Genomic DNA, 26,080 nt, shown 5'->3' on the forward strand with positions numbered 1-26,080 from the left:
AAGCTTAGCAAAGCACAGGGACCGCAGTTCAATCCCCCAGCACCACATGCCAGCCAGCCCCGCCCCCTGGTGGGCTGAGCTGGCCACACACACACATACACACACACATAAATAGATAAAATTTTAAAAAAAAAAATTTAAATTAAAAAAAAAGAAATTAAGAAGGGAAAAAGGTAAAAGAATTGAAAAAAGAAGACAAAACAAATTAAGCCTTATCTGCTCCTTTCCACAGACCAGCAGAAATGCACAGTACAGTTGTCCAAACCATCCTGCTTGTAACTTCCCTTTTGAATAAGTTCATTCCCTTTTCCGAGTATCTATAGTAACCTTCAGATTCCATGTTCTCTTTCCCGTTCTCACACTAAAAAGACAATACAGTGTTTGCATATGTGGTCTGATTCATTCCTAAGAATCTTAAAAATATAAGAATCCCAGAAATTTGGCTTGTGTTTTTTTCCCAATACTATAAACTCATAAATTCCAAGGACTTTTGCTCTCAAAGAAACAGTACTACTAATTGGGTTCCATATCTTCAAATTTTAAACACATACAAATAGCTTGCATTTTAGCCAAGCTCATAAAGCCAGTTTTTTGCTTTAGCTGACTGATGAGCAACTCAACTATAGGAAACAGACATTAGGTACTGTGAACAGTAAAGAACTTGGAAAATAAACATTCCACATCACATATCTTGAAGCTGCTGTGCCAAGACCACATAAACACCCCGAGCCCCAGATCATACAGTACGTTTCACACTCAAGCACGAGCACTCCTTAGTGTTGTTTCTTTGATTCTGCCTAATAAATCTGCTGGTGCTTCCTACTGACAAAGTCTGCATTCTATTCCATGGGGAAGTGGATTTAGGGGCACGGCCAGCCTAGGCCAATCCCATGACACTTCAAGTATGTGCTAGCAGACAATGCAATTAAACAAAGACAACTGTTCTAATAAAATCATATTGATTACAGTACAAAGTAGACCAATTCTTACCATCTCAATTTTTCTGGTACATTTTTACAGCACAAGTTAAAAAATGTAATCTTATACTCTTGAAAATATTCTTTTAATTGTTTGTAAAATAGCAAAATTTCTAAAATAAATATTCCTAAGATAACCTAAAAATAGAAAATGCTATGTATCTTCCTCCTTACAGGTTTTACATAAGAGAAAACTATTTTTAAATACTAACACTTAATAAAATAAAAATTAATATTTCTATTCTTTCATTATCAAATTAATCCCAGGATTTCAAAGTAATACAAGGGGGCTGGTGAGATGGCTCAGTGGTCTAAAGCACCTACTTAGAACAAGCTAAGCTAAGCAAAGCACAGGGACCGCGGTTCAATCCCCCAGCACCACATGCCAGCCAGCCCGCCCCCGATGGGCTGAGCTGGCCACACACACACACTAAATTAATAAATAGATAAATAAATAAATAAATATTTTTAAAAAAACAAAGTAATACAAGGTATTAATACATGAAAATGACCTAATGGTAATTCAAAAATTATCATTAATTACTGTACACTTTTAATAGTAGATTAAAAGCCAGAGATGCAATGATTTCTCTAGAAGCAAAAAATGGTCATTTTACTAATGCTCTCCTTTATCCCCAGCATGCCTTTCGCAACACTAATAAAGAGGACTGCGGTTGCTCTCCAGCCCACCTGGCAAGAGGCATGCATCCTCCTCCAAGCTCTTCAGGTGTTTTGTCTTCACTTGCTTCCTAGTACACACTATAGCTGCTCACCGTGAACACTCTGCTCTGGACTGTGGTGACTGGGCACAGCAGGCTCGGAGCTGCTCCCCATGCACAAACCTTGCTAGCAGGCCTCAGTCAATTCCCACTGAATGAACATGGGATTAAAGGAATCAATATCCTGACAAAAAGCATCATCAGTAGATGCTTTAGATAGATCTAAACTCTAGATCTATCTCACTCAGTGCATGAGCACTGTGTTACATCTTCTAGGTAATAACATAAGTGAAATGATTATTCTTGCACAAAGATTTTTTTTTTTTAAATTCTAGTCTGAGCTCAAGCCATAATCAGCCCCTAAGTAGAAAAGTCCCAACATGTATAAACCAGCTGTACACTGATTACAACTGCACATGGCTTTGCACATGGCTTAGCCAGTGTTCCTCTCGACAAGAACACTGGAACCAGCCCCCGGGAGACAGACACCTACTTCACACAACAAGCTTTGGGCTCGCCTCAGTCTGGAGTCATTCTCACTACTTGGACTTCTGATTCAGATCACCTTGTGGGAGGTGAGGCAGCTCACCACCCAACAAGGAAGCACATGGGTGCAGCCTTTCTAATCACTGATGTTCATGTTGTAATCCCCGCACTGCACAGCTCCTCCCTCAGACGATGGGCAGCAGCTTTGCCTGCACAAAGATGTCAGGAGTGACTAAGACAAGCAGCACCACAAACGGCTGCCACTTACTTCATGTGTATAATTTTTTTCAATAGTAGGGATTGAATCCAGAATCTCGTGCATGCTAGGCAAGCATTGTACCACTGAGCAGTTCCTCTACAACCCCATCTTGTCTTTTGCTTTTATTTTGATATAGGGTCTTCTAACTTGTCCAGGAGGGCCTCCAACTTGCACTCTTCCCACTCAACCTGCTGTTTAGCAGGGATTACGGGTGTGCATCATTACAGGTAGCTGCTGGCTCATATATGAAAGTTAAACAATTCCTTCGTTGTTTCACTCAGGTCACTTCACTGAGGAGGAGGAAACAGGGAGAAAAGAGGAACAAACTAACTCTCTGCTGATATATATATATATATATATATATATATATATATATTTTCCTATACAAAGCAATCATTTTTTCTGGTACCAGGGATTAAACTCAGGACTCTGCTCTTGCTGGGCAGATGCTTATTCTACTGAGCTATCTCCCCGGCCCCCTGCATTATATATATTTTTAAGCTCTCTAATTTCATTAACAGGACAAAAGATCATGGAAATGTTTCTGAAATTTTATTCCAACTTATTTTATTATTACTAGGTCAGAAAGTTGTTAAGGTACTGCGTGCTTTTAAAGAGTGTAAAGATTTTTATAAGGATCTACTGACTTGCAGACTTTAAAGGAGGCCCAGAGAAGTGGAAGAAAAGGTAGAGAGTTGCTTTGGAAATGCCAAGAACGAGGAGACACGCCTACTCTGTGCCTTACCTTTGAGCCAAACTGCAGCTGCTAACATTGTCAAGGACTCTCTTCCCACTATCAAACTTAACGATGCAAAAGCAAAACACTAACAAAAGCAACACATACAACAGGACAGCAAACCCAACCACCCTGAATCAAATAGATCTCTTTAATGTACTGGCTCTGACCTCTTCTCTTACAAGCACCACCACTGAAAATAAGCTGCAACAAAAGAAGATTGGTTATGCACAGCCATAAGGGACTCCAGGGCTCACTGCGTACATAATTCATGATGCAAGGCAAGCTGCCATTGACATCATTTATTCTTTCAATATTTTAAAGCGGAGAAAGATTAGTAGCTACTATTTATAAAGTCTCTTATTTCTCCATGTCCCTTCCAAATTTAAGAAATGGAGAAACTTTATTCTTCTGTAAATGGCATTGCTTGCAAATGTAAGACTATAAATCTTCTGGCATTCCTTGGTATCCATCCTAGGAGGATGACTACACAACCCTAATCAACCAATTAAGTCAGCAAGCGATATACATCAGTTGTGTTGAGATTAATCTTATCAAACTACTTCTGCTTTCTGTTCCTAATATAAACACCCTAGTTCTCCTCCAACAGTCACTGACACTGGTCTTGAACCATAGGCTGGAATCAGACTCTTGTTCCAGTGGGATACATGAGAAGACTGAAGTGTGCAGGGGTTTCCTAGCAAACCTAAGATCTCAGATCTGAGCCAAAGGCTGGGATCTCTGCCAGGGGAGCCTTGTCACATGCTACTGTGTAGATGACCTCAAGTGGTTCCATTCTTACTCCATTCAAGCCATCTTCAATGCTGTGCCCTGGAAGTTCCTACAAAAGTTAAATGCCACAGTTCATCATTTGGCTTCAATATTTTCCTCATACTCTTGGGGAAAAAAATCACCAGGCACTAGTTTAGCTATACATGGAACTGCCAAGAGTTCTCTTTTTCAGAAAAAAACTTTTTAGCTAATCAGATAGACAGGCTAAACATTACTGACAAAGGATATGCAATGGTAAGCCAGTAGCTGGGCTTCCAGTAATCTCTACAACCTTCATCCTTCCTACCCTATTCCCCACTCTACGCAGTGGTCCTAGCATCTTTCAGAAAGTCACAAGCAATCCTCTTCTGGAGACCTTTTCCCATCCACCCTGCCCACGCATCTGCCTTCAGTGCCCTCCTCAGGCCTCTCCTGCCCCTGAACAGGTTTCCGCTTGGAATTTATAACACAGCTCTGCAGCTGCTAATTCTGTTTCTCTGGACTGTAGCTTCTTGGCATCAGGACCTTGTGTCCTCCAATGTGCCTGCTCTGCCCTGTTCCCTGTCAGTGTAGACTCCTGCTTCTTGTTCACATCCAGTCCTTTGGACTTAGCAAAAACCACTTGCATTTCGCACTCATTACTCCATTTTTTTCAAATGATCACCCAGCTGTGACAGGCGAGAAGCAGTATAGGGTGGTGGCAGAGATGGTAGTTTCTGGGAGACACCTTGGGCTCAGCTACATACTGTGTGACTCTGGCCAAGTCACACAGCCCTCCTGTGCCTCAGTGCTCTTTATCTGTGAACAGGGATAATGGTAATCAGAGCTGATACAATCAAGAACTCACTGTAGTATCCAGTAAAAATCAATCTGGGACTTTGTTATTCATAAAATTCATTTGTGCTTCACAACATCTCAGGAGGTAGTAATAGTAGATGCAAGTGTTCAGGAACTGTTAGGATTATTTCTCTCCATTTACAGATGAAGAAACTGAGGCTCAGGGAGGCTAAGTGGCTTCCCAGCGATCCCGGGCTCCTTACTCCCTAAGCCACCACTTCTGACTTTATCCCAATGTAAAGGATATAAGGCTTGTATCCCAGATGTGGGTTCAGCATAATGCAAGAACGCTGCATGGTGATTCTCTTCCCTAGCTGCAGCTTGAGACAACTGTTCTCTGTCACCTGGCACAGGATACAAAGCAAACAGATTCCTTGCAATGAAGATCATGACGTTCCTTTAGAGAAGTGCACTCATAGACGGAGTAACACGTACCCAGGTTCCAAGCCCTGTGAAAGGCTCGGCAGAGCATGTGCTTCAGCATCCCTAGGAGGCAGGAGAGCATGTGTTCACGAACAAAGCCACTGATACACTACCACATTCCTCAAAAGCAAATACTTGTCTCAACCAGACTCTTTCCTAACAAAGAACAAGGGAGAGCATTCTAATTCCTCATTCTCCCTCCCAGTCTACAGTGCTGATCTCAAGGGAGATTCTCCACAATACATGTGTCCAGAATCACAAATGGCACCAAGAGTCAGGCTAGGAACCGTGGAGCAGAGGCAGCTGGAGCCTCCCAAGTGTGGGCTGCCTGCACCTGGGACACCTGGGGCGGGTGTGTGTGCAGCAGTGTCTCTTCCTGGAAGCACGCATCTGCTCTCTCTGGCTAAGCTAGAGAATGTTAACAGCCCTGCTGTTCAGACACAAGCTCCCTGCTATTTGCCACGCTCTGAATAATGCACTACATTAAACAGACCAGGAAAGTGGCTGGGGGGGGGGGGGCTGCAGGCCGGCGAGCTCAATACAGCAGGGAAGCTGGGCGCAACAACCCGGGAGGGCAAATTCCTGAAATGGCTGAACAAAAAATCAGTGGCTTTTCCTTTTGCCTGCACTTAGAAAAAAAGATGGAAACAATGTAGTAACCAGGCAGAAGCAGACAGCTTGCACGTGTGTCTTTTTTTCCTTGGGGAAGGAAGAAGACACGTAAGGGTTTAGAGGCTTCTTAAGAAAAAAACTGAAAAGAACACCTGCTCCATTCAAGAAAAGCAGTAAAACACCTAAAAGGTGTTTAAAAGTGAGAAGGGGCAGCCAGGCCCAGATACACACAAGTCCTCTGGAGGCAAGTGTGCCAGCAAAGGGGACAATGCACCCCACAGGGGCTTTGCACCCCATTTTTTGTCACTGTACAATGGACACAAAACAGCCTGGCATCAGCAGACCAGTGAGCTCTTTCTGGCATCACAGTGTTCTGAAAAATTCATATTTCTATTTTCAGTTCTTCCTGTGCAATTTATGAATAACAGCCTCCTGAATGCAGACACCCCAGCTATGGCATGAATCAGGAGAATCCCAGCAAAGGTTTTTAAATCACATAATCCAGAGGAAAAAGTGACTCGCCCCTTCCCTCCATTCTGTCTACACTGAGTTGGGCACAGGATGAGGATTTCCCAGTCCAGTCCGGTGAAAGCTCTCCTACTCTAAGAAGCTGAGCAGTAACTTTCTTAGCTTCACATAATCTCTGCCAGCATCTTTGAAACACAAACCAACAATTTCATTGCTTACTCTTTTTCCATGTTAAATATGTTTTAAGAGTGCAGGGATAGACTTCCTCTTTACTCATTACGCACAGAGAAAAAGTGTGGTTAAGTTCAATTTTAAACTCCCACTTGACATGAGGACAAAACAACCAAGGCACATGTCCTGTGCATAACATGCAAAGCCCACACGCTAAAGTACACAATGGTGCCAGGTCCCAGAGGCAAGGCATGGGACAAAATGAAACTGCCACTTCAGCCGCCACAGATTTTGCTAGGCTAGAACAGTTCCTTAGCAGATAGAAACAGTGCCCTGAGTCAGTGAGACTTGGTTTGGCACCAATTAGTTTTCATTGATTTTTTTTTTTTTTTAACACAGAAAAAGCATTATTTTTGCTGCCACTGTCCCATTTTGGTCAGTGGTATTTTTTATTTATAAGCTTTTTTAGGACTTGTAATTATTGCTGTCTAAACACTGCATCACATGATAATGGACAAATTAAGCTGTGAAATCCATAATTATGCTGCCAACAAGGCTATCCCAATATGCATCACAAAGGCCAGCTTAAAATATTGCCCTGTTTAAGAGTCATGTTAAGCTTCCACAATGCTTAAGGCTCTTTTTATGTCATGTCATATTCTGACTCTCAGACTTGCCTTTTTCTAACTGTGCCTCAGAAGTGTTTTGAGCACAAAGGGCTACTAGGCTTGAAAAGAATAAAATTGAGTATTTCTTAAACCTCTGGATGATAAGAAACTTACTTAGCTTGTCACCTATAAAACAATTTGGAAAGGATCAGAGAACTACCAGTACCAGTCTGACTAAACTGAATAGCCACTGCAGTAATATTATGAAATATATAGAATGTAATATACTATATCTCATAATATATACATATGCAGTGTGTTTGTATCTGCTTGAATGGTAGCATCTCTACACACATCATACATTCATATATATATATATATATATATATATATATATATATTTAAGGCCTTTTTTTCTTTTTTGATACAGGACCTCTGTTATCCAGGCTGTCCCTGAACTCACAATACAGTACTCCTGCCTCAACCTCCAGAATAGGTACCCAAAATATTTCTTAAGTGACTAAATACAAGGTGAAAGCAATGAGCATAGCATGATCATTTTCACACTAAAATATGCGTAAACATATCTTCATTTACCCTTAATATCAAAAGAAATACTTTACAAAGGAGGAAAAACGCTCAGAAAAGAATGATAAGAGCTCTTGCTACAGAATTTACATTCACATAAAGATTTTTTTAAAGGTGAGTTGAAGTTATTTATGTGAAGGATAATGATGTTATTTCTTTAGTTACTGCTCTGGAGTTAGAAAAACAAAAATGCTATGCTTTTGAAGCTCAACAAGAAATCTCAAGTGGACCTATCAATTGTATTGAATGAAATATAAAACTTCCAAAGATGGAAAAAAAAATCAAAGCAATCAAAGAGAAGCTAGAAAACATGCTTAAATACACAATAGGGCAGACAAAAGAACATTATCTTTAATATATGAAGAATTAATATAAAGTGATAAAACATTGCAATAATGTTTTAAAAAACCACTAAGATGATGCCCACAGGCTGTATCAGAGACTCAGAAAAGCAGCATAGTTATATAACATACCTACAACAAAACAACCCCCTTCTCCCATCTGAATTCTGAACCACAGTGAGACACTGTTCTCTGTAAACTGTGGGTAAAGAGGAAGTGCAGTGAAAGACCCAGCATCTGAAGCAGCCAGAAGCACGAGCTGTGACCCACTCTCAATGCCACTCGCAGGGAAAGCAACGGAAGCCCACGCTGAGACACTATGGCACTCCCTCCTGCTCACGCAGTGACTCTACTTCACGCTGATGCCCAAAGAAGAGCTTTTACAAAGATATACAACCACCACAAAATAACACCACCAACTGGAAACAACTGAGGGGTCCACACGGTTAAATCAAGGGAACATGGGTAAGTAAAGGAAGGTAAAATTACCTGGGTAGGCCACCAGGCAAACATTTATAATTAGTATATAGGTACTAACACTGTGAAATTATATTTATAACAGCTCGGGAATAGAAAATGTTTTATTGTATAAATAAAACCTTATTTATATAATAATATCATATACTTTTTTTTAAAACCTAAACTTAAGGGGGGGGGAAGAATCCTGAAAGAATAGATCAAAACAATCACTAGGTAGCAGTGATGTTACACATCACAGCTTCTCCACCCTTTGGCTAAGATCCAGGGTAATATGATACCCCTCAGCTAAGAACAATTCTTTTTTCCTCCATCCTCCAAAGCTGTGTATGTTTTGAGGGGAGGCATTTTCAAAAAAGCATAATGTACTTACAAACAGGGATCACTCTGTGCTCTACTCCTGCTATTAAGAAAGAAAAGTTTTATCCACAAGTTTCTCTAATCTTCAAATGTACGTTTTCAGCTCTCATATCTTGACCAATCATGGCAGTCACAGTGGCAGCCAACAGCTATCAAGCTCCTGGCACATGTGGCCATCACTCTGAGCATTCCACCTGAATTAGCTCAACCCTCAGGAACACCCTCCAAGACAAAAACTACCAGGACTCTAGAGTCACACGGATGGCAAGCGGTGGAACAGGGCTTGGAACCCAGGAGAGTACACCACAGAGCCTTCACCTTGAAGCACATATGAGAGTGCTTCAATTTTATTCTATTTATTTTTTATTTTATATATTTGGTACAGGGACTACAGGATCTATAGGGTCTCACTAAGTAGCTCAGACTCATAGTGATTCTCCTGTTTTCAGCCTCCCAAGTGCTGGGATTAGGCCACCATGCTCAGTCTCAATCCAGTCTCAGTGCGCCCTGGAGGTGCACGTCATGCCAGGGATCGAACTCCAGCAGGCACTTTAGTCTGCTGAGCTATCTGGCCAGCCCAATGTTTCAATTTTAGAAAACAACAAAATCCCACATTTCAAGTCCAAAGAAAATATAGACAACACATAAAATTTTTTAAAATGTATTGTAATACAGGGTCTCACTACCCAGATCAGACTCATAGTTTTCAGCCTCCCAAGTGCTGGGATTACAGGTGTGCGACACCTTGCCCAGTCTCAATCCAGTCTCAGCATGCCCCTGGAGTGGAGCCTACACAGCATGCCTGGCATCAAACCCCCATTCCTGCACCTGTCTACTGCTGAGCTATTTGTCTGGCTCTAAAATAAATTTTAAACTATCTGGTACTTCTTAGCATTTCAATTAAAATGTATTTGAATATATCTTGATAAAGTGAGAGCCCAGGGAAGACAAACCCAAAGAATGACAGGATGCAAGATGAAGAAGCCATTGTCTTAGTGTGGTAATTCATGTCTAAACAAATGAAATGCATACAACATGGTATTCCAGTAGTGCAGAGTTAGTAATAAAGGCAGTATTTTCAGTAGGTCTATAGTGTCATAAAAGAAAGCATCAAAACAGTGAAATGCAAATTGCCTAGAGTAAAATGCTAATTGTGTGATACTCACTTTTACCTTTATCGCAGGATCTGTTAGAGTAAGATTTAGAGCTAGGAAAAATCAGTGTTCTCGGATGCTTTCCTAGGGTTTCAGAGGCAGTCTGTAACGCTGACTGCCTGACCATCGGAATAGCTGCTATTCCTCTTCCACCACTGCTCAGGACACAGAAAAAGTAAGCGGTGGGACACTTAGGCACAGACCCACAGACCAGGAGTCCCCCAGCCCAGTAATGATAGAACTTTAAACTCAGCACTTCATCCGAAACCACCCCCCCACCCCAGAGCCCCAGCAGCAGTAAATCCCTTGCTCAGTCTCCACAGACCCCTGCAGGATGACCAAGGAATATGATAGGCCAGTGGTGGCGAACCTACTGCACGTGTGCCACAGCCAGCTGTTTGTATCACTGACAGTTTAGAAAGTGTCACCATTGTCATAGGACACTGCCTCCCAAAATGGTTTGTGGGCCAGCAGGAGTTACTGTCAAACTTTACTGTCCAGCAATGTGATTTTTTTCATTGGGTGGTCTAGGGTCTCACTACTACACAGCTTGGACTTGTAGCAATCTTGGCACCGCATGCAGTACCAGGGATCGAACCTGGGTGTTTGCACTTGCCACTAAGTTATACTTAAATGTTGAAGCCTTTTTCACACTGCAACTTCTAAGTGCTTTTGTGCACAGACATATGTGGGCCCACCCAGTTCTCTGTATTTCCCGTGCCGAGGTAAATGTCATTCTACCTGGAAAACCCTCCACCCCTGGAATCGTCCTGTAATATCTAACTGCAGGGCGGCCTTGCGGAAATCTCTGAGACCTGAGATCTGCTGGCAGTGCTCTGTCCACAGTGACCTCGCCAGCCTCGTGTGGACCAGCCTGTAGGCCCAGCTCTTACTAAGCGGGAGGGGGCTTGAAAGGACAGGATGGAGGCTGTGCCCATCTCACATAGGCAGACAGAGGGCAGGTGCAGAAAGCCAGGCTGAAAATCCAGAACACTCTCACTCTACGGAACTCAATTTCCAGACCTCTACTTCCTTTTCTGCAAATAAAACCTACACCCTTGTGCTGCTGGAAGACTGAATGAAACATCAGAGGAAGCATATCACACTGTCTCTAAACCATGATGAAATTCTACATTGTCACGCATTTTTCACCAAACCTATACACTTGGAAAGACTGATGTGATGATGAACCTGCTGTTTATGGCATGAGACATAAGAATCTTATTAAGACAATAAAATTGATATGTGAAATAATAGTACCTAAAAGAAATAATTTGTTGGCTTTGTATTTTTTTCTTTCCATTACTTTTCCTTTTTCAGTACCTGGAACTGAATCTATGGCCTTCCCACTGAGCGACACCCCAGTCTTTTTGTTTGTTCTGCTGCATGAGGTTGGGGAAGGGGGAGCTGAGACAGGGCCAGGCTAGCCTCTAACTTGTGATGTTCCTGCCTCTGCCTCCTGGGACATTACACTCTTGGGGGAGTAGGAGGGATCAAGGTTTGCTCTACTAACCTAAAACTGACTGCTACTTTACAACAGTACTAAAACAACATTAATAGCATGCGACGCTTCATTTTAGAACAAGGGAGGATCTAAGAATGTTAACTCTTTAATTCTCTCAGCATTCAACAGGTTAATAATAGAAAAGCACCTCAACAAACATGGCTCAACAAACAAATCTTTAAGTAGCTGTCATGTATTTTTACGACAGCATCCGATTTAATATATACTGCCTTTGGAGTCACCAATCCTACTCTTTGATGTCTGAAACGACTGATGATTTTAGTCCCTTCCAAAATAGGAGGCAAATCCATAATTGACTGAGAAAGACCAAGATTCCTGAAAAAGAGACATTTATTTTCCTCAAAAAGGATGATTAATTTCAGAAGTTTGTGGAAAGTCTCATACACATTGCCACTTGTCTTAAGGTCTGCCTGAGATCTCTTGCAAACAAATGACTTGAGCTGCGATCGACGGAAAGGATGGCTTGGGCACTCCTTCCCACCTACTCATCTCTGTCACACACATCTAACGCTGTAGTCAGTTTTTTCAGAATGATCACTATTTTTCTATTTTAAAAAATCGAAAGATCGATTTCTTTCTCTCCAGTAATTTCTCAAATACACAAATATTTTCTCCCTATGTGGTCAGATTCCATACATTGAAGAAACAATAATTACATTAATGAAGATCCCACCTCAACTCCCCATAGCCAAACTTATATTAATTTCGTTCTCCTACAAATCCCAGTTCAGTGTGAACTTGTGCATACAACAGGTGACTGATGACAGAATGAAGGTACTAAGGCACATCTACTTGTCTCACCTGGTAAGTCCTAATTTTGTTCCACTGTCACTCAATTTCCTTACCCTCCTCCAACCCACCCATGGCCTTGCTGAACTTCCCAAGAACTCCATTCAAACTTTACACACACATAAAGGCTCTGAGCAGGACACAGCAACTACATAGGTCTCATCTGTGCTCCTCTTCCAAGCACTCTCTGTGGAATCCCATACTCCCTTGCCCCAATCACACCCACCTCTCAACAGACCAGAGGGCTGAGTCTCCTTTTTGTCTTTCGAGAAGAAGAAGATTCTGACTACAACCACAGGAAAAGAAGCCAATCAATTTCACCTCTCAAGGCCAGCCTAGACATCACTCTCCTTCATAAATTCTGCCTTGGAAGCAAAGCTGTCACTATAGCCTAGCCCTGAAAGAATTCCTGGTATATTTGCCCCTGAAGGAAGCCACTCACCAGCCTGGACAAGCACTTGACTTAAAAATGACAGTTTTGCAACATTGTGAATGTGGTGCAGGCCACAAAGTGGCTTACTTTTTCTTTTCCAGTACTAGTGATTAAACCCAGGGGCCCCCTATCACTGAGCTACATCCCTACCCCTTGTTTTTATTTTATTTTGAAACAGGGCCAGGCCACATTGCACAGTATAGCCTTGAACCTGTGGTTCTCCTGCATTAGCCTCTTGGGTAGCTGGGACTACAGGCATGTACCACCACTCAGAGTTGGGAGTATGCACACCAAAATGGTGGTATCACGGTATGTGAATTTCCTCTCAAGATGAAAAGGAGGAGAAGAGCAACAGCAGCAGCAGTGCCTGACTTGTGAAGCCACCACACTCGAAAAGCAGAATGGCACACAGCCTCCAAAATACAGTTTGGGCTCATTCTAGCTTCACTGTCCTCCTTGCTGTTCTCCCAAGCAATCTTGTGCATAGATCTAAACACAAAGGAAACAGCTGGAACAGCCTGGGAGCCCAGGGCTGTGGATGGAGGGCAGAACGTCCCTTCCAGTGGCAGTGCACCTGCCTCTAAGTGCACAACACCCTGCACATCCACAGCCCAGTAGCCACTGCTGCCCCCATGCTACTCCATGCTGCTTCCTATCACCTCTTGTATATTCACAGCTAAAGGGAAAAACAGAATGTGGCTTATAGCTTTTCACTATTTTATTCTTTAAGAAGCCAAGCCCTAGTCTTTTCAGCTAAGAGATTGTGTTGAGGAAGAAAAAATGAAAAAATGTTTTCAGGCAGTTAGTGCCAAAAATAAAAATAACTCAAAATTTTCCCTTCTCCATGTCCACAAATAAGTCAGCCTTGCTGGCAGCAGTGTCTGGGAACTGTTATCCATGCTGCCAGTGCAGCAAGCAATACACGTGGAGCCGGAGCTCATTACAGCCAGCCACTGTTCCACCCAGTCCTCCCCGTACTCCAAGCAGCAGTCTTCACCCAGGACAGAACTTCTGGAAAAAGACCTCATCTGGAGGAGGGTGAAGTACTGCGACACTGCACTCAAGGTCCCTGCCTGGCTGGCCCCCCTGAATTGCCACCCATCACAGCTTCTGGCCTCTTCTCACCTCAACCATCTCTCACAGAGGCCAGTGTCAAGGGTTGGGACTCGGCAAGAAAGCCAGAGCTCCTAGCCTTGGGAAGAAGTGGGTGCTCACTGCCTCAAGGGAAGGAACCTGGGATGAGGCAGCAGGTGTTCTTAGCAGCCAGTCCTTATGCTCCACCTACCTCAGCATCCTGCGAAGCTCCCCCTTACCCCTTTCTGCAAGATACATATACCGTGAAAAACCATGTGGGAAAGCCAGACACACCTCCCTTAGAATACACTTAAGACAAATAACATCATAAACAACAACAAAACTGTTGCTGAGATGACTTCAGAAACACTAGGATTTGAGTGCTTTCAAAGTAACCAATTTAAACTGAAGTACCTTGCCAGCGCTGTTCCAGGCACCGCCCAAAGCATCCTGTGCCACCAGGTAACACACAGACAGAACTCAGAGGAGGGTGGGTAACTGCAAGATGACACAACCATGCCTTATGCACAAGATGGTCTTCAAAGTCTGTTTGATCAATAACAACTCACAGTCACAAGTGCACTATGCTTTGGGATGCCTGTCAGTCACTCTTGGTGGTGGTGACAGACCAACTTCCTTAACACTAGAGCAGCACTGAAGAATGAACCAGGTTCTCATAGGGGTGCCTGATCCCTCTGCACTGAAGTGAGGGTCTTTAACCCCATAGGGAAGTAAACAGATGGCCATTGCGACAGGCTCTGCAATCAGAAAAGCAGAACCAAGGAGACAAGACAGGGGTCAGCCTGCCCCTCACAGCCCCCATACAGTGTATTTGCTGTGGACATGCGGGTCTAGAGCAGTTCACCATCCCAGGCACAGGAGCTGCATGGGTGCAAGAGACAAGCGGCCTGCCCCTGGTTTGAGTTTTCATAGGATAACAAGCACCCTGGAGAATGTGTGGTCAGGTCCTTAACCCACACAGGCTCCAGCGGGGAGGAGAAACTACAGGAAGCAGATGGAGAAGGTAACCAGCGAGGTCCACTGAACAGCAGCCTTTCTCCACGACCCTTGCTGTGCGCCCCAAGGGGAAAGCCTCTCACCTTCTCCCCAGACACACAGGAAGAGCTGTTTCTGAAACCATTCTCTCTCCCCTCCCTACAAACAGCCCTACAAAGTGCACCCTATAAACTGTCTAGGTATTAAAGGAAGTAAATGAGCAAGAACTGAAATAGGCCAGGTTTACTGAAGAGTAAAAGACACAGGCAGCAGATTGGGACACAGTATGTCCATTAGTAACAAATTTAAAATGCTAGGAAATTCTAGAGCACCAGTGCAGGGAAGGTCTGGAGATTCTATTCTAGAACTTAAAGAAGCAATGTAATACTGTCCTAAAATAATCTGAACACTCCCAAGGCCTTTCCCATCTTTGAATTGCCCTTGACATACTATGTCTTTCTTTTTACTGTATGATTAAGGTTTATTTTATGTGAAACAAAGCCCAAGGGAGCTCAAAGAGTCATAAACACAAAAATAAAAGCCAAAGGGCATCAATATTAATAAAGCTAAACAAAAAAAATAGTAAATAACTTCTGTGAAAGTAAAAACAATGACTAATTCAATCCAAACAACTAGGTCATGCTCAAATGCCAGTAATTCTAAAACTTAGATATAATAAGGCAAGAATTTTGCTTTGCTTCAGTGGTCAAAATGAAGGGGACCCATTCAAGGGCAGTACCAGCAACAGACACAATGAAAAGACTAGAGCAACAAGGACTGGGCGAAAGCAGAACAAGGCCAGACTACCAACACAGCACTACCTGGGAATTCGAAAGAGCAGAGAAATAACAAAGATATTGCTCACAAAGGCCACCCAATCACTCAGCAAACGTCTGACTCTCCCAGAGAATGACAAAAAAGCTTCAGGCATGTGTCTCTGCTTAGAGGAAGCAAGTGAACAATCTAATCAAAGAGATATCATGATGCTCCAAACCAAAGACACAAGAAGTACTCAGGATGAAGTCAGACAGGGACCTCAGGTGTGCCAAAAACTGAAGAGGCTAGAAGAGCAGGAGGTGATAAAGGCATATTACTAAGGGAACAAGAGAAAATAAAGTTCAAACCGTAGAAATAATACAGTCTGCTGATTTGGGCTGTTTTCTTGTCATTCTTAAAGGTGAGCTGGAAGAATGTAGAATGCAGGCTATTTAGAGAAAATTTACATTCCATGTGAGTTGGAGTCACTATAAGACACTCTTCAATTTAACACCATAGCATTCATTCACTTGCTGAAAAAGAATTGCAAAGTATGAGAACCTTGCTGTGGGCCAGTGTCTGGGCCACCAAATCTTAATGGCACCGCCCCACTTCAGGGTACTTGGCTTTGCTGGTTTAAATGTCATAGTGGCAGAACGAAGTGAAATCATAAATATCTCACATGAAGAAACATGCTCTAGAACAAGAACACAGCCATATAATGAACAAGAAAGGAGCAAAAAAGCAAGGGTAGGCTGGCTGTGGACACAGCGCTGGCTCTGCAGTGGTGGCGACGGACTTGCACAGCGACATTCAGGCATCTGCACAGACCTCTGAGTTTTCCAAAGGATTTCCTGTCCCTCGACTTAAAAAAGACAGACAAGTAACTGACAATGTGATCAGATCTTTTCTACCAGAACTTTTAAAACCAACCGGGGCTAAAAGGATTTTCCAAAACATTTCCAAAATCAAAATAAGAAAAGAGCAATCTACCATTAATATTTCCCTCTGCCAACTACATCAATGCAGCTCAGGCCAGAAAATTTAAGACAGGGCCAAAGAAGGCTTTTCCCAGTGAAACATTTTAAAAGATACTAATGCAACTTTATATTTCTTCTATGCAATCTCAAAGGGGATAGTAATTTATTATCTAATGACCCAAGGTTTCCAAAAAAAAAAATTTAAGGTCGAGTTTTATCACCATTATAAAAAAAAAATGGTTATAGTTTATAGAATTTCATACTTTAATGTAAAATTCAATAACTAATTTTATGTCCCTAAATACAAAATGACTTCTTAAAAAGATGAAAACATATCAATATATTCAAAAGTTTCTGTTAAAGTGTTTTAATATCTAAGAATTGAACAAATGGACTTTTAATGGGCAGCTGAACTGAACATCCAACATAATTGTGCCTACATTTTGTTCTACTATAGCTTTTAGTATTTTAGCTCTATGTTATTCATAATTGCAGCCATTACTAATAATTGATAGCTATCACAGAAAATATGAAAGAAAGCATGTTTTCCCCTTGTCTTCATAGTGGAATTAAAAATGTGACATTAAAAAAGTGACAAAATGATCTTTTTTCACTATTTTGAGCCCTTTGCCACTTTGGGGGAAAAAATACAATCTTAAATGGAAAAGATAGCCTCTGGATTATAAATATGACATACATACATTTCTGGTATATTCCTATTCAACACAGTGTGATTTTGCCATTTTTTTATCTCACACATAGAAAAAAAAAATCATCTCTGCCTCAGTCTAGACTGCCAACCAGGTGTGTCTCATTTGAAAGGCAAATAGGCAAAACAATAACCAGAGAATGAATGGGCTTGTTTCTGCATCTCAGTACAAGCTTGTTTGTGGAATTTGCTATGCTACAAATCTAAAACAAAGAGCAAAGGTTAGAAAAAAAATTCCAGACTCATTGTTTACTTCTCAAAGTTTTTGGAATTCCCCTGCAGAGAACTTTACTTGTTTAGTAATCTATGTCTTTCCCTTTGTTGTTAGTACTAGTTTTACTAATGCTTCTTCTCTCGATTAAGAATGGGTTTCAGGTAGCTGCTTCAGTAACGTCTTGGTCACTTTATGCAATTTAGTGATACAACAAAGAAGTGCTTTGCTTCCACGAATAAAATACAATAGCAAATATAAAACAAACCTTAGAGTCCACCAAGTTGAAGACTGCATGTGACTGGATCCCAGACAATCACACAGGATGGTTCAGTTGACTGGTAACCCAATACAGCAGCTTTTTTCAAGCTAAAGAATTAAACTCTGCCTAGATCTAGGGCAACGGAAAGATGTTACCTTTGAAAATATTGGCATCCAATTCCTTCCTGACACTATGAGGAGCTACATTCTTACTGGTACTTAGACCAGGACAAAGATTAGAGTGGTGTGCAGTCTTCCATTTCACTACCCTTCAATGTACCCTGGGGTTAGGAACCCAGGTGTATACTAGCAGTGACACTGTTTTGCATGCTTTGTGCTTGGTACACTTAGAATGCTGTTAAACAGAACAACTCTACAAAAATCACTAATTTAAAGAACTGCAAAGGATGAAGAAAGCTAAAAACCTGTTTGAGACTAATTAAGGAGACCCAAGAAAATCCCAGACAAAGAAGAACGTATGGAGACAATAAAAATATCATTGTTTACAAGAATTTTGGGATAAGATAAACCGATGGAGTACAATTTTTAGGGCAGTCAAACTGTGTATGATTCTACAATAGTGGACAGATGTTACTTCACATGTCTTCACACCCACAGAGCACTGGTTCATGGGTTGGAACACACATACCACTCTGGTTCCAGGTGTAGGTACTGGGGAGGTTATGTATGCATGGGGCTTGGGGACATAACTGGAATATGTCCATACCTCCTATTCAGTCTTGCTCCAAATCTAAAATGACTCTTTTAAAAAGTTGTTTTTTTAAAAATCCCAGACAACTAGTTCTGGAATTCTCCCACTTGCCGATAGTGATTTGTTTTAAACTGAAAAAAGAAGTAAGTCTGTTGGAAACCACTCCACAGAGGACTCCTGTGAGCTTTCGGTCCCTTCGCTCTTACAAACCACAGCCAAAAAGCTCCAACTCTGAATATTTCCCAAGAAACAAACCTTAAGATGTCTATAAACTCCAGACTTGTCAGGAAATACCCAAGGAAACTCCCCCAGAGACTGCAGATCTCTCGTCCATGCCTTAGTGCGCGGGGTGAAACTGCAATCTCAGGGTTTAGTCATGCATTACAGTCTGAGATGTTTGTCTTCACTCATCTGTCATTCACCCAATTACAGAACATTCCTCTCTGGAAATTCTTAAGAAAAATGAGCCATAACTTTGACTTGATTACGCCTTGAATTTAAACCAAAGAACATGAGCTAGACACTTACACTCCAGACTCCTCCCCTCCACCTGTGTCTAATTTATGTCACAGCCAAGGCTGAGCAAGTGACTAATATCACACAAGTCTCAGGTTTTCTGCTCGGCCACCTATGATTTCTTTCCATAATGTGGCTAAACTGAGAAGAAAGAAAAGGAGACAGGATATGTTTTGACTTTGCAAGACCCAATCTTCCCATTAGGAGAAGACAACACTCATCTTTTGCTTGCTCCCCCATCTCTATTTACCTCTAAAAGCTTTCCTGGAGAACCTGTTAGGTTAAGTAAACATCGTGCCAAATGAGAAACAAATGTCTCCAAAACTGCCACTTGAAACACCACAGAAGAAAAGGGCAACAGAGCCCCTCTCCCCTTACCTGGGAAAGCGTGTGGATTGGGCGATCCTCTCTTAAGGCACTTAGAACAGAGGATGTGCACAGTGTAGTGCAGTCCAGGCCATTCCTGAAGCAGGACATTCAGTTCCTCTACCAAGGGGGTGATGGCTTGCCATGCGGTCCATATATTTGGTAATGATGCGTGGCTGGCAATAGACAGGGTATCTGGCTGCAAGACGCCCTTGGCCGGTCTGTAACTCACCACCACAGGAACTTTCCCTCTATATGCAAAGATCTGAAATTTTCCATCTGACCTGTGCACCACATGGCTGTTGATCTGGACACTGTAGCGCGCAAACAACCCAGGTGGAAAGGTAAAGGGGAAACTATATTCAATCTGCAACTGCTCAGCCACAAAAGACTGGCCAGCTAGGTTGGTCCCATTAATCCAGGCCTCTGCATGGGGTACCTCATTCTGCACATAGCATGGAAACTTGTACCAAGCTGTTGAGCCATTCAGTGGCTTGCCCTTGGGTTTATTGAGGCAGTAGCAGAGTCCCATCTTCTCTAGCAGCTCCAGCAGCAGTTGCAAGTCCTGTTGGGCCTGGACATGAGGCTTAAGCAGCAACCGAATGATGTGAGCTGGCAGGAGCCCATGCAGCAGAAAGCCCTCCACATAGTGATGCAGCTGGGTGGCCCGGAGCACATCCTGGTTCGGGGCAGGCAGTGCCATAGCAGGGAAGCTTTCCCCCTCAGCCTCACTCTCTCCACTGGTCCCCAGGAGCAGTTTATGCAGCAGCAAGGAAGCATCTCTCTGGAAAAAAACATTGAGGATGTCGATGAGGCGGGTGAGGTTGTGGAAGACGTGCTCCTTGAGGGCTGGGCTGTCCTCAAAGTACAGCAGCTTGCCACTCTCATGCAAATAGGAAAGGGCACTCTGCAGTCGGTCCTCAGTCAGACCAGCCTGCAAGCCCAGACGCGCTGAGTCCCACCAGCTTAGCCAAAGTCGCTGTGCTTGGGGTGGCTGGAAATGAAGCTCTTCCAGCACCTGCCAGGATCGAGGCAGGACTCTATGTAAGTTGGGGAAGATCTCTCGGTGTTCAGCTACTGAGAGCAGCTTGTCCCGAAGACGTTGCAATAGGCGGGGGTCCCAGCAGCTAACAGGCAACACAGGTGAGAGGATCTGCAGCCGGTGGTTAAGCAGGTATTGAAAATGAGCTTTACGCCGCCGAAGGTTCTTGTCAGAAACACCATAGTAGGCTGCATGAGGGCTGGCAGAGCGCAGTTCAAAATCCCGAGCCAGGGCCTCGTCCACCACCTGGGCTAGATGGCTCAGGCCCTCTGCATCGTGCTTCTCCTGTAGGGCAATCTGGCGGTGAATGTCCAGACACTTCTCTTCCAACTCCCGCTCAGCACACAAGTCAGCATGTGTGCCCACAATGCACACCACAGCATGAGGCACCCGCGCCCCCACCCGGTGCAAGAAGGAGCCCACAGTGGTGGGAAAGCAGCACGGTTCATAGGTGGCCAGGTTAACTACCAGCACATACAGGGCACCTGGGGAGAGGAAGAAGGGCTGGATCACTTCATAGCTTTCATCACCAGCTAAGTCATACACGATGAACCGCAGGCCCCTGGAAGCATCTGCAGTCCAGCTGGTCACCTCGATGCCCTTGCTTCCAGGGGGAGGGGAAGGTGGGTAACTCTTCTCCTTGTCACCTCCTCCTTGGCTTCCCCCCACTCTGTCCTCGGTTAGGCAGTGCCTGAGCAAGGTCTTTCCTGAAGCCTTGTGGCCCATGAGCAGCAGTTTGAGGCGGGGCTGAACCGCAGGCTGCGAATGAGCCAGCTCCTTCTGGTAGGCTGCAATGTAGGGGATCCCCTTCATGCAGACCTCGTAGGGGGGCTGGATCAGTGGATTGTCCTTGATCTTCCACAGGCCCACCCGGGAGAGCTGGCCAAAGTTGTCAGGCAGCACAGCGATCTGGTTCCCCTGCAGCACCAGCTCCTCCAGCCCAGTTAGCTCCACAATGGAGTCTGGCAGGTAGCGGATCCGGTTATTATCCAGCCACAGGGTTAGAAGCCGACCCAGCCCGGAGATAAGGGATGGCACCGAGGTGAGCTGGTTTCGACTAAGGTAGAGCTCCTCCAGACCAGCCAGGGGCAGCAGCGCATCAGGGAACTCCTCAAAGAGATTGGAAGAGAGATTAAGCATTTTGAGTCGTTGAAGGAGGCTGAACTGTTCAGGCAGAGCCTGCAGCCCGTTGTTGTCTAGCATGAGGCTCTCCAAACTGGCCAGCTCGCAGAAGCCATTAGGCAGGGTGCCCAGCTCAGCCCCACTCAGCCAGAGAATCTTGAGGGCACGGAGGGCACTGATATCCTCAGGTAGGCCTCGCAGCCGGTTGCTGGACACGTCCAACTCCTCCAGGGCCGGCAGCTGCAGCAGCTGCCGGGGAAAGGCAGTGAGCTGGTTGTGGTCCACGTCGAGGGTGCGCAGGCGGCAGAGGCAGGAGAGGGAGTCGGGCAGGTGGGTCAGCCGATTGAAGCTGACATCCAGCTCCTCCAGGAGGGTCAGGGAGCCCAGCTGGGCAGGCAGACAGGGCAGCTGGTTGTGGCTAAGGTTGAGTTTGCGCAGCTCCCTTAGGGCATTCACAACCTCCGCACCCAGAGCGGTCATCCGATTGTGACTCAGGTCCAGCTCGGTAAGGTGGTGGCCCAGCTCGGCCACCGCAGGGGGCAGCCGGGCGAAGCGGTTCCTGCGCAGGATGAGGACGCGCAGGCTCCCCAGTGCCGACCCTAGCCCGTCTGGCACCTCCTCCAAGCCGTTGTTCCCCAGGTTCAGCACCTCAATGTCTCCGATGTTGGCCGGCAGCACCAGCTGGGGGGCGTCGGGGGACTCCAGGGGGTCGGTTCCGGCCTCGGGGCAGCCCCCAGCTGCGCTGAGGGTCAGCTGGCGCAGGTTGCTCCGCAGCTTCCTGGCGCGCAAGGCGGCATCCCGCCATAGTCTCACCGTCTTCAGGTTGCCACTGTCCTTGCCAGCCATGGCGGGGCCCCAGGCCGACACCTTCACGCTGGCTCCCGCAGCCGCATGCCGCGCCGCACCCCCGCCAGCGCCGGGCTCCCGGGCCCTTAGGCTCCGGCTCCTCCCTGGCCACTTCGCCCCGGTGGCCAACGGCCGAGGGTCCTAGCGCAGCCAGGGCCCGGGCGCCTGCAGCTGGGGGGCGGCGACGACGCGAGCGTCTCTGGGGGGCGCTGAGCGCTGGGCGCAAGTGGAGGCAGCAGCCGGCTCGAAGTGCAGCTCGCATTCTCCGGGCTCCAGGGCCATGGGCGCGCCGGGAAGCAACCGCGGAGGATGCCTGCTCCTCCCCCCACCCCACCCCGCTCCGCCTGCCTGCCTGCGGCGCCTTGATGCCCGGCTCCGGCCCCGCTACCCTCGCAGCCGCGGCCCCGACACCGGCAACGGCGTGGCCTCCGCGAGCTCCGAGAGGAGGGCGGCGCCGGGCTCCGCGGCGGGCATGCTGCGGGCGCAGGGCCCGGCGCAGCCGAGAGGAGGGGGTAGCGACGCCTCCGCGTCTCCGCTTACCCGGACTCCGGCGGGAGCGCGAGCGCCGCGTCCCCGGCGCTGGGAGGGCGCGATCGGGAAACTACAGCGCCGCCCGGCCGAGCGCCCCCACGTGACCGGCGGAGGCGCCGCGTGTTCCCGGCACCGCCCCAGGGGCGGGAGCCCCAGCTTGGAGCCGGGTGCGGAGCTAGGGGTGCCTGCCAGGAGACGCCCGCGGCGTGGAACCAGCCGGGTAGGGAGACCGCCCTCCTGTTGGCGTGCAACTCTGGGGCTCTCCCGGTGGGCTCGAGCTCCTGGCTCTTTGTTGGCCCTGCGTCTCTAAGGATTTGTTTTTCTTCCCCAGCGTGTGAGATCCGCAGGCTTCTTTTACTTATTTATCGCCTCCCCCTTCTGTCTACCTTCCATCCAAACGTTAATGGAGCTGGCAGGACTCAGAAGCCCGGGCTCGTTGCAGAAGCTTATTGCGAGGTAGTGGTTAAACAAAAGAAAGGAGGAAACCGACCAACCACTCGTTCATTTGGTAAATATTTATAGGAGCCCTATTTTGTGCCAGACCAAAGTCCAGGTTTTCAGAGACACCGGGGAAGTCTTTGAAAGGGGACAGTGGCCCCTGCTTGAGGTCCTTGGGATGGGAACCATAGACGGTGTTTTAGCCAAGGTGTCCCATGTATCTTTGCACCAAACACTTGAAACAAATACCGTAGCCATAGTAGTACAGTACCTGTTGCAGTATACTTTCCGGCACAATTCACAAATCTGAGCTCAAGTCACATTCACCTGTACTGGCTCTTAAGTTACATGAGACAGAGAGAGACAGAGAGTGATAAAACCAGAGACAGAGAGAGAGGGAGAGGAGAGAAGAGAAGCGGAGAAGGGAGGGACAGGGAGGGGAGGGGAGAGAACAGAGAGCCTGAGACTGGAGTCCAGCTGAGACACAACCCAAGTCCTTTTTTTATTTTCAGAGACAGGGTCTGACTAAACTGCTGAGTTGCCCAGGCTGGGCTCAGACTTGTAATTCTCTTGCCTCAGCCTCCTAGAGCACTGGGATTATAGGAGTGCACCCCCCCCCCCGGCTAAATTGCTTTATTTATTTCAGTACTGGGGATTGAATCCAGAGCTTCTCACAAGCTAGGCAAGTCCTGTACCACTGACCTACATCCCCAGCCTTAGAGAGTCAGAGACAAGAATCTGCCCTGGTGATGGTTACTAAGACTCGACTTACATTGTGTAACTGGAAGACGCTAACCAGGGCAGCTGGGTCCCAGATCTCTGACACCACAGGTAGAACGTAGATAATTTACCATTAGGATTGATCTATGCCCACTGTAAAGGTCTTCCTGGAAGATAATATTACTTGGGCACCCCAGCCTGCCAGATAATCAGAAGTTTAGAAGAAAAATTTTAAGTCATGGATGCTGATTTTTTTTTTCTCCAGAAAAGGGTCCAAAGATATTAAGTGACTTCCCAATTCACTAGCAAGGTATAAATGGTAGAGCCAGTTCCTAACTCCCCAAATGGAGCAACCCCCTATAGCACATCACTTTCTTGATGTTCTTGAACCAAACTCCCAAGTCCTCCATCCTTCAGTGTCTTTTAGCATGAATTTGAACCACAGCCTGGAGGAGAAAGTTACCAGCTTTTTACTCCATCATAAATGAATAAATTTAGGGCCTAAAGTGGTTCAGATTACACTTAACTAGCATGTGCTTCTCTCTAGAAGTCATCAGAAAATTGGTGCTTCCATTTCAAGTGGTGTTTTGTTGTTTTTTTAAAGTCTGTACTCTGCTTATGTCATTAGGTAATCAGTAATGTGCTTTATCTGCTAAAGAGAACTGGGTAGCATGGAGAACCTGCCAGAGCTGAAGCTTCTTAGCTCTCCCTGGTGTTCATAAACCTGGTAGGAAAGAGTTTGTTCAACAGAAATGATTCTTTCAGATCCCCTTGGCCTGCATAGTGCTGATGCAGTTAGTGTCTCTGTAGATGGCTTGATCTGAAGCCTTGACCAAGAGTTCTTTGAAAGTCAAGTTTTAAAAGAAAGATTAAAAAGAAAGACAAATCAGTGAACTCAGTTGTAAAACTCCAGGAAATGAAGTTGTGTTCAGTGTACCTCTTACACCAAAGCAAGAAGGACTCCTTCCCTGCACACCCACCTTGGCCCTCATCTAGCCATGCTGTGTCCCTGTGGTTTCATCATGATGGGCCAACTTCTCACCCTTCCACCTTAAAAACACACCCAGTATGAAAAGTCTACAATTCTGAGCTCAAATAGCCTCCAGCCTGGATGGGGAGTTTGCATCTAGACTATCAACCAAAGCTCTGTGTGTTAGAGGTTTAGGCCCCAGTATTGTGCCACTGGGGGGTGATAGGACCTTTAAGAGGTGAGGCCTAGTGGGAGATTTTAAGCTATTGTGGGGAGGGGGGCCTTGACAGGCATTGTGAGGACCCTCTTCCTCTTTTTTGCTTTTGCTTATCAGCTGCCCTGAGGCACGCAGCGAGCTCTCCCATGTGCTGTCTACCATGATGTACTAAATAGTGGGGCCAACTGATCAGGGACTCAGAGCCAAAATGAATCATTTCTCTTCATAAGTTGGTTATAGCAGTTTTCTCATAGAGTAACAGAAAACCAATTAACATAAAGAGGAAGGAGCAGTTCTTCATAGTCATCCAAAAGAAGTTGCTAATGAGCACACATCACTGGGCCTGGGTTCTTGACTGTAGCTACGGGCTCACATGTCTCCTTACTACTGCATGGTCAAAATGAGAAGGTGCATGCACATGCCACGTTTGTTAGCATAGCATAGCATATTTACATGTTTGGACATGTGCTACCTGGACCCCCATTGGTACTCTTGCCCTGGGCCCTGGAAATGGTAGGGTTTTTGAAAGAAAGCACCTCAGTTTGGAAAAGGATATTCTATTACTAGAAATATTTACCTTGGATGTTTACGTAATATTATGGATCTAATCTATAAGCTTTTTAAAACCTTTCCAATTTAGCCCTGTTAAATCACGTGTATCCTGCTTTTCTTACTCTAATGCTATTATCATTTGAGCTGCTATCCTATGGTTGCAATAGCATCTCATGAATGCTGCTTTGTCTCAGAGTCCAGACCCTCTGTAAAACACACATGTAGGTGACAAAAAGTGTGTGAAGATGTGGTGTCTTGAGATAGGCCTTAACAGATGAGGCTGGTGGAAGGGTGGTTGCTGGGCGCCCCAGATATTCTATCAGTACC

General features: G+C 45.3%; 1 protein-coding gene across 4 annotated transcripts in view; it reads right to left on the reverse strand.

Moving 5' to 3' along the window:
* Positions 1–22,921, reverse strand: part of Mfhas1 (malignant fibrous histiocytoma amplified sequence 1) — a 95,625-nt gene extending 72,704 nt beyond the window's left edge. For all 4 annotated transcript variants that reach the window (XR_002821512.1, XR_002821513.1, XM_004633283.2 and 1 more), the window contains exon 1: positions 19,328–22,921. Coding sequence is in view for 2 of the 4 variants with exons in the window: in XM_004633283.2 (XP_004633340.1) it covers positions 19,328–22,325 (2,998 nt within the window). In the remaining 2 variants the exon portion in view is untranslated. The remainder of the gene's footprint in view (positions 1–19,327) is intronic.
* Between the last annotated feature and the right edge of the window lie 3,159 nt (positions 22,922–26,080).

Source organism: Octodon degus, unplaced genomic scaffold (genome assembly GCF_000260255.1).
Source record: "Octodon degus isolate 3935 unplaced genomic scaffold, OctDeg1.0 scaffold00053, whole genome shotgun sequence".
NCBI classification, from domain to species: domain Eukaryota; kingdom Metazoa; phylum Chordata; class Mammalia; order Rodentia; family Octodontidae; genus Octodon; species Octodon degus.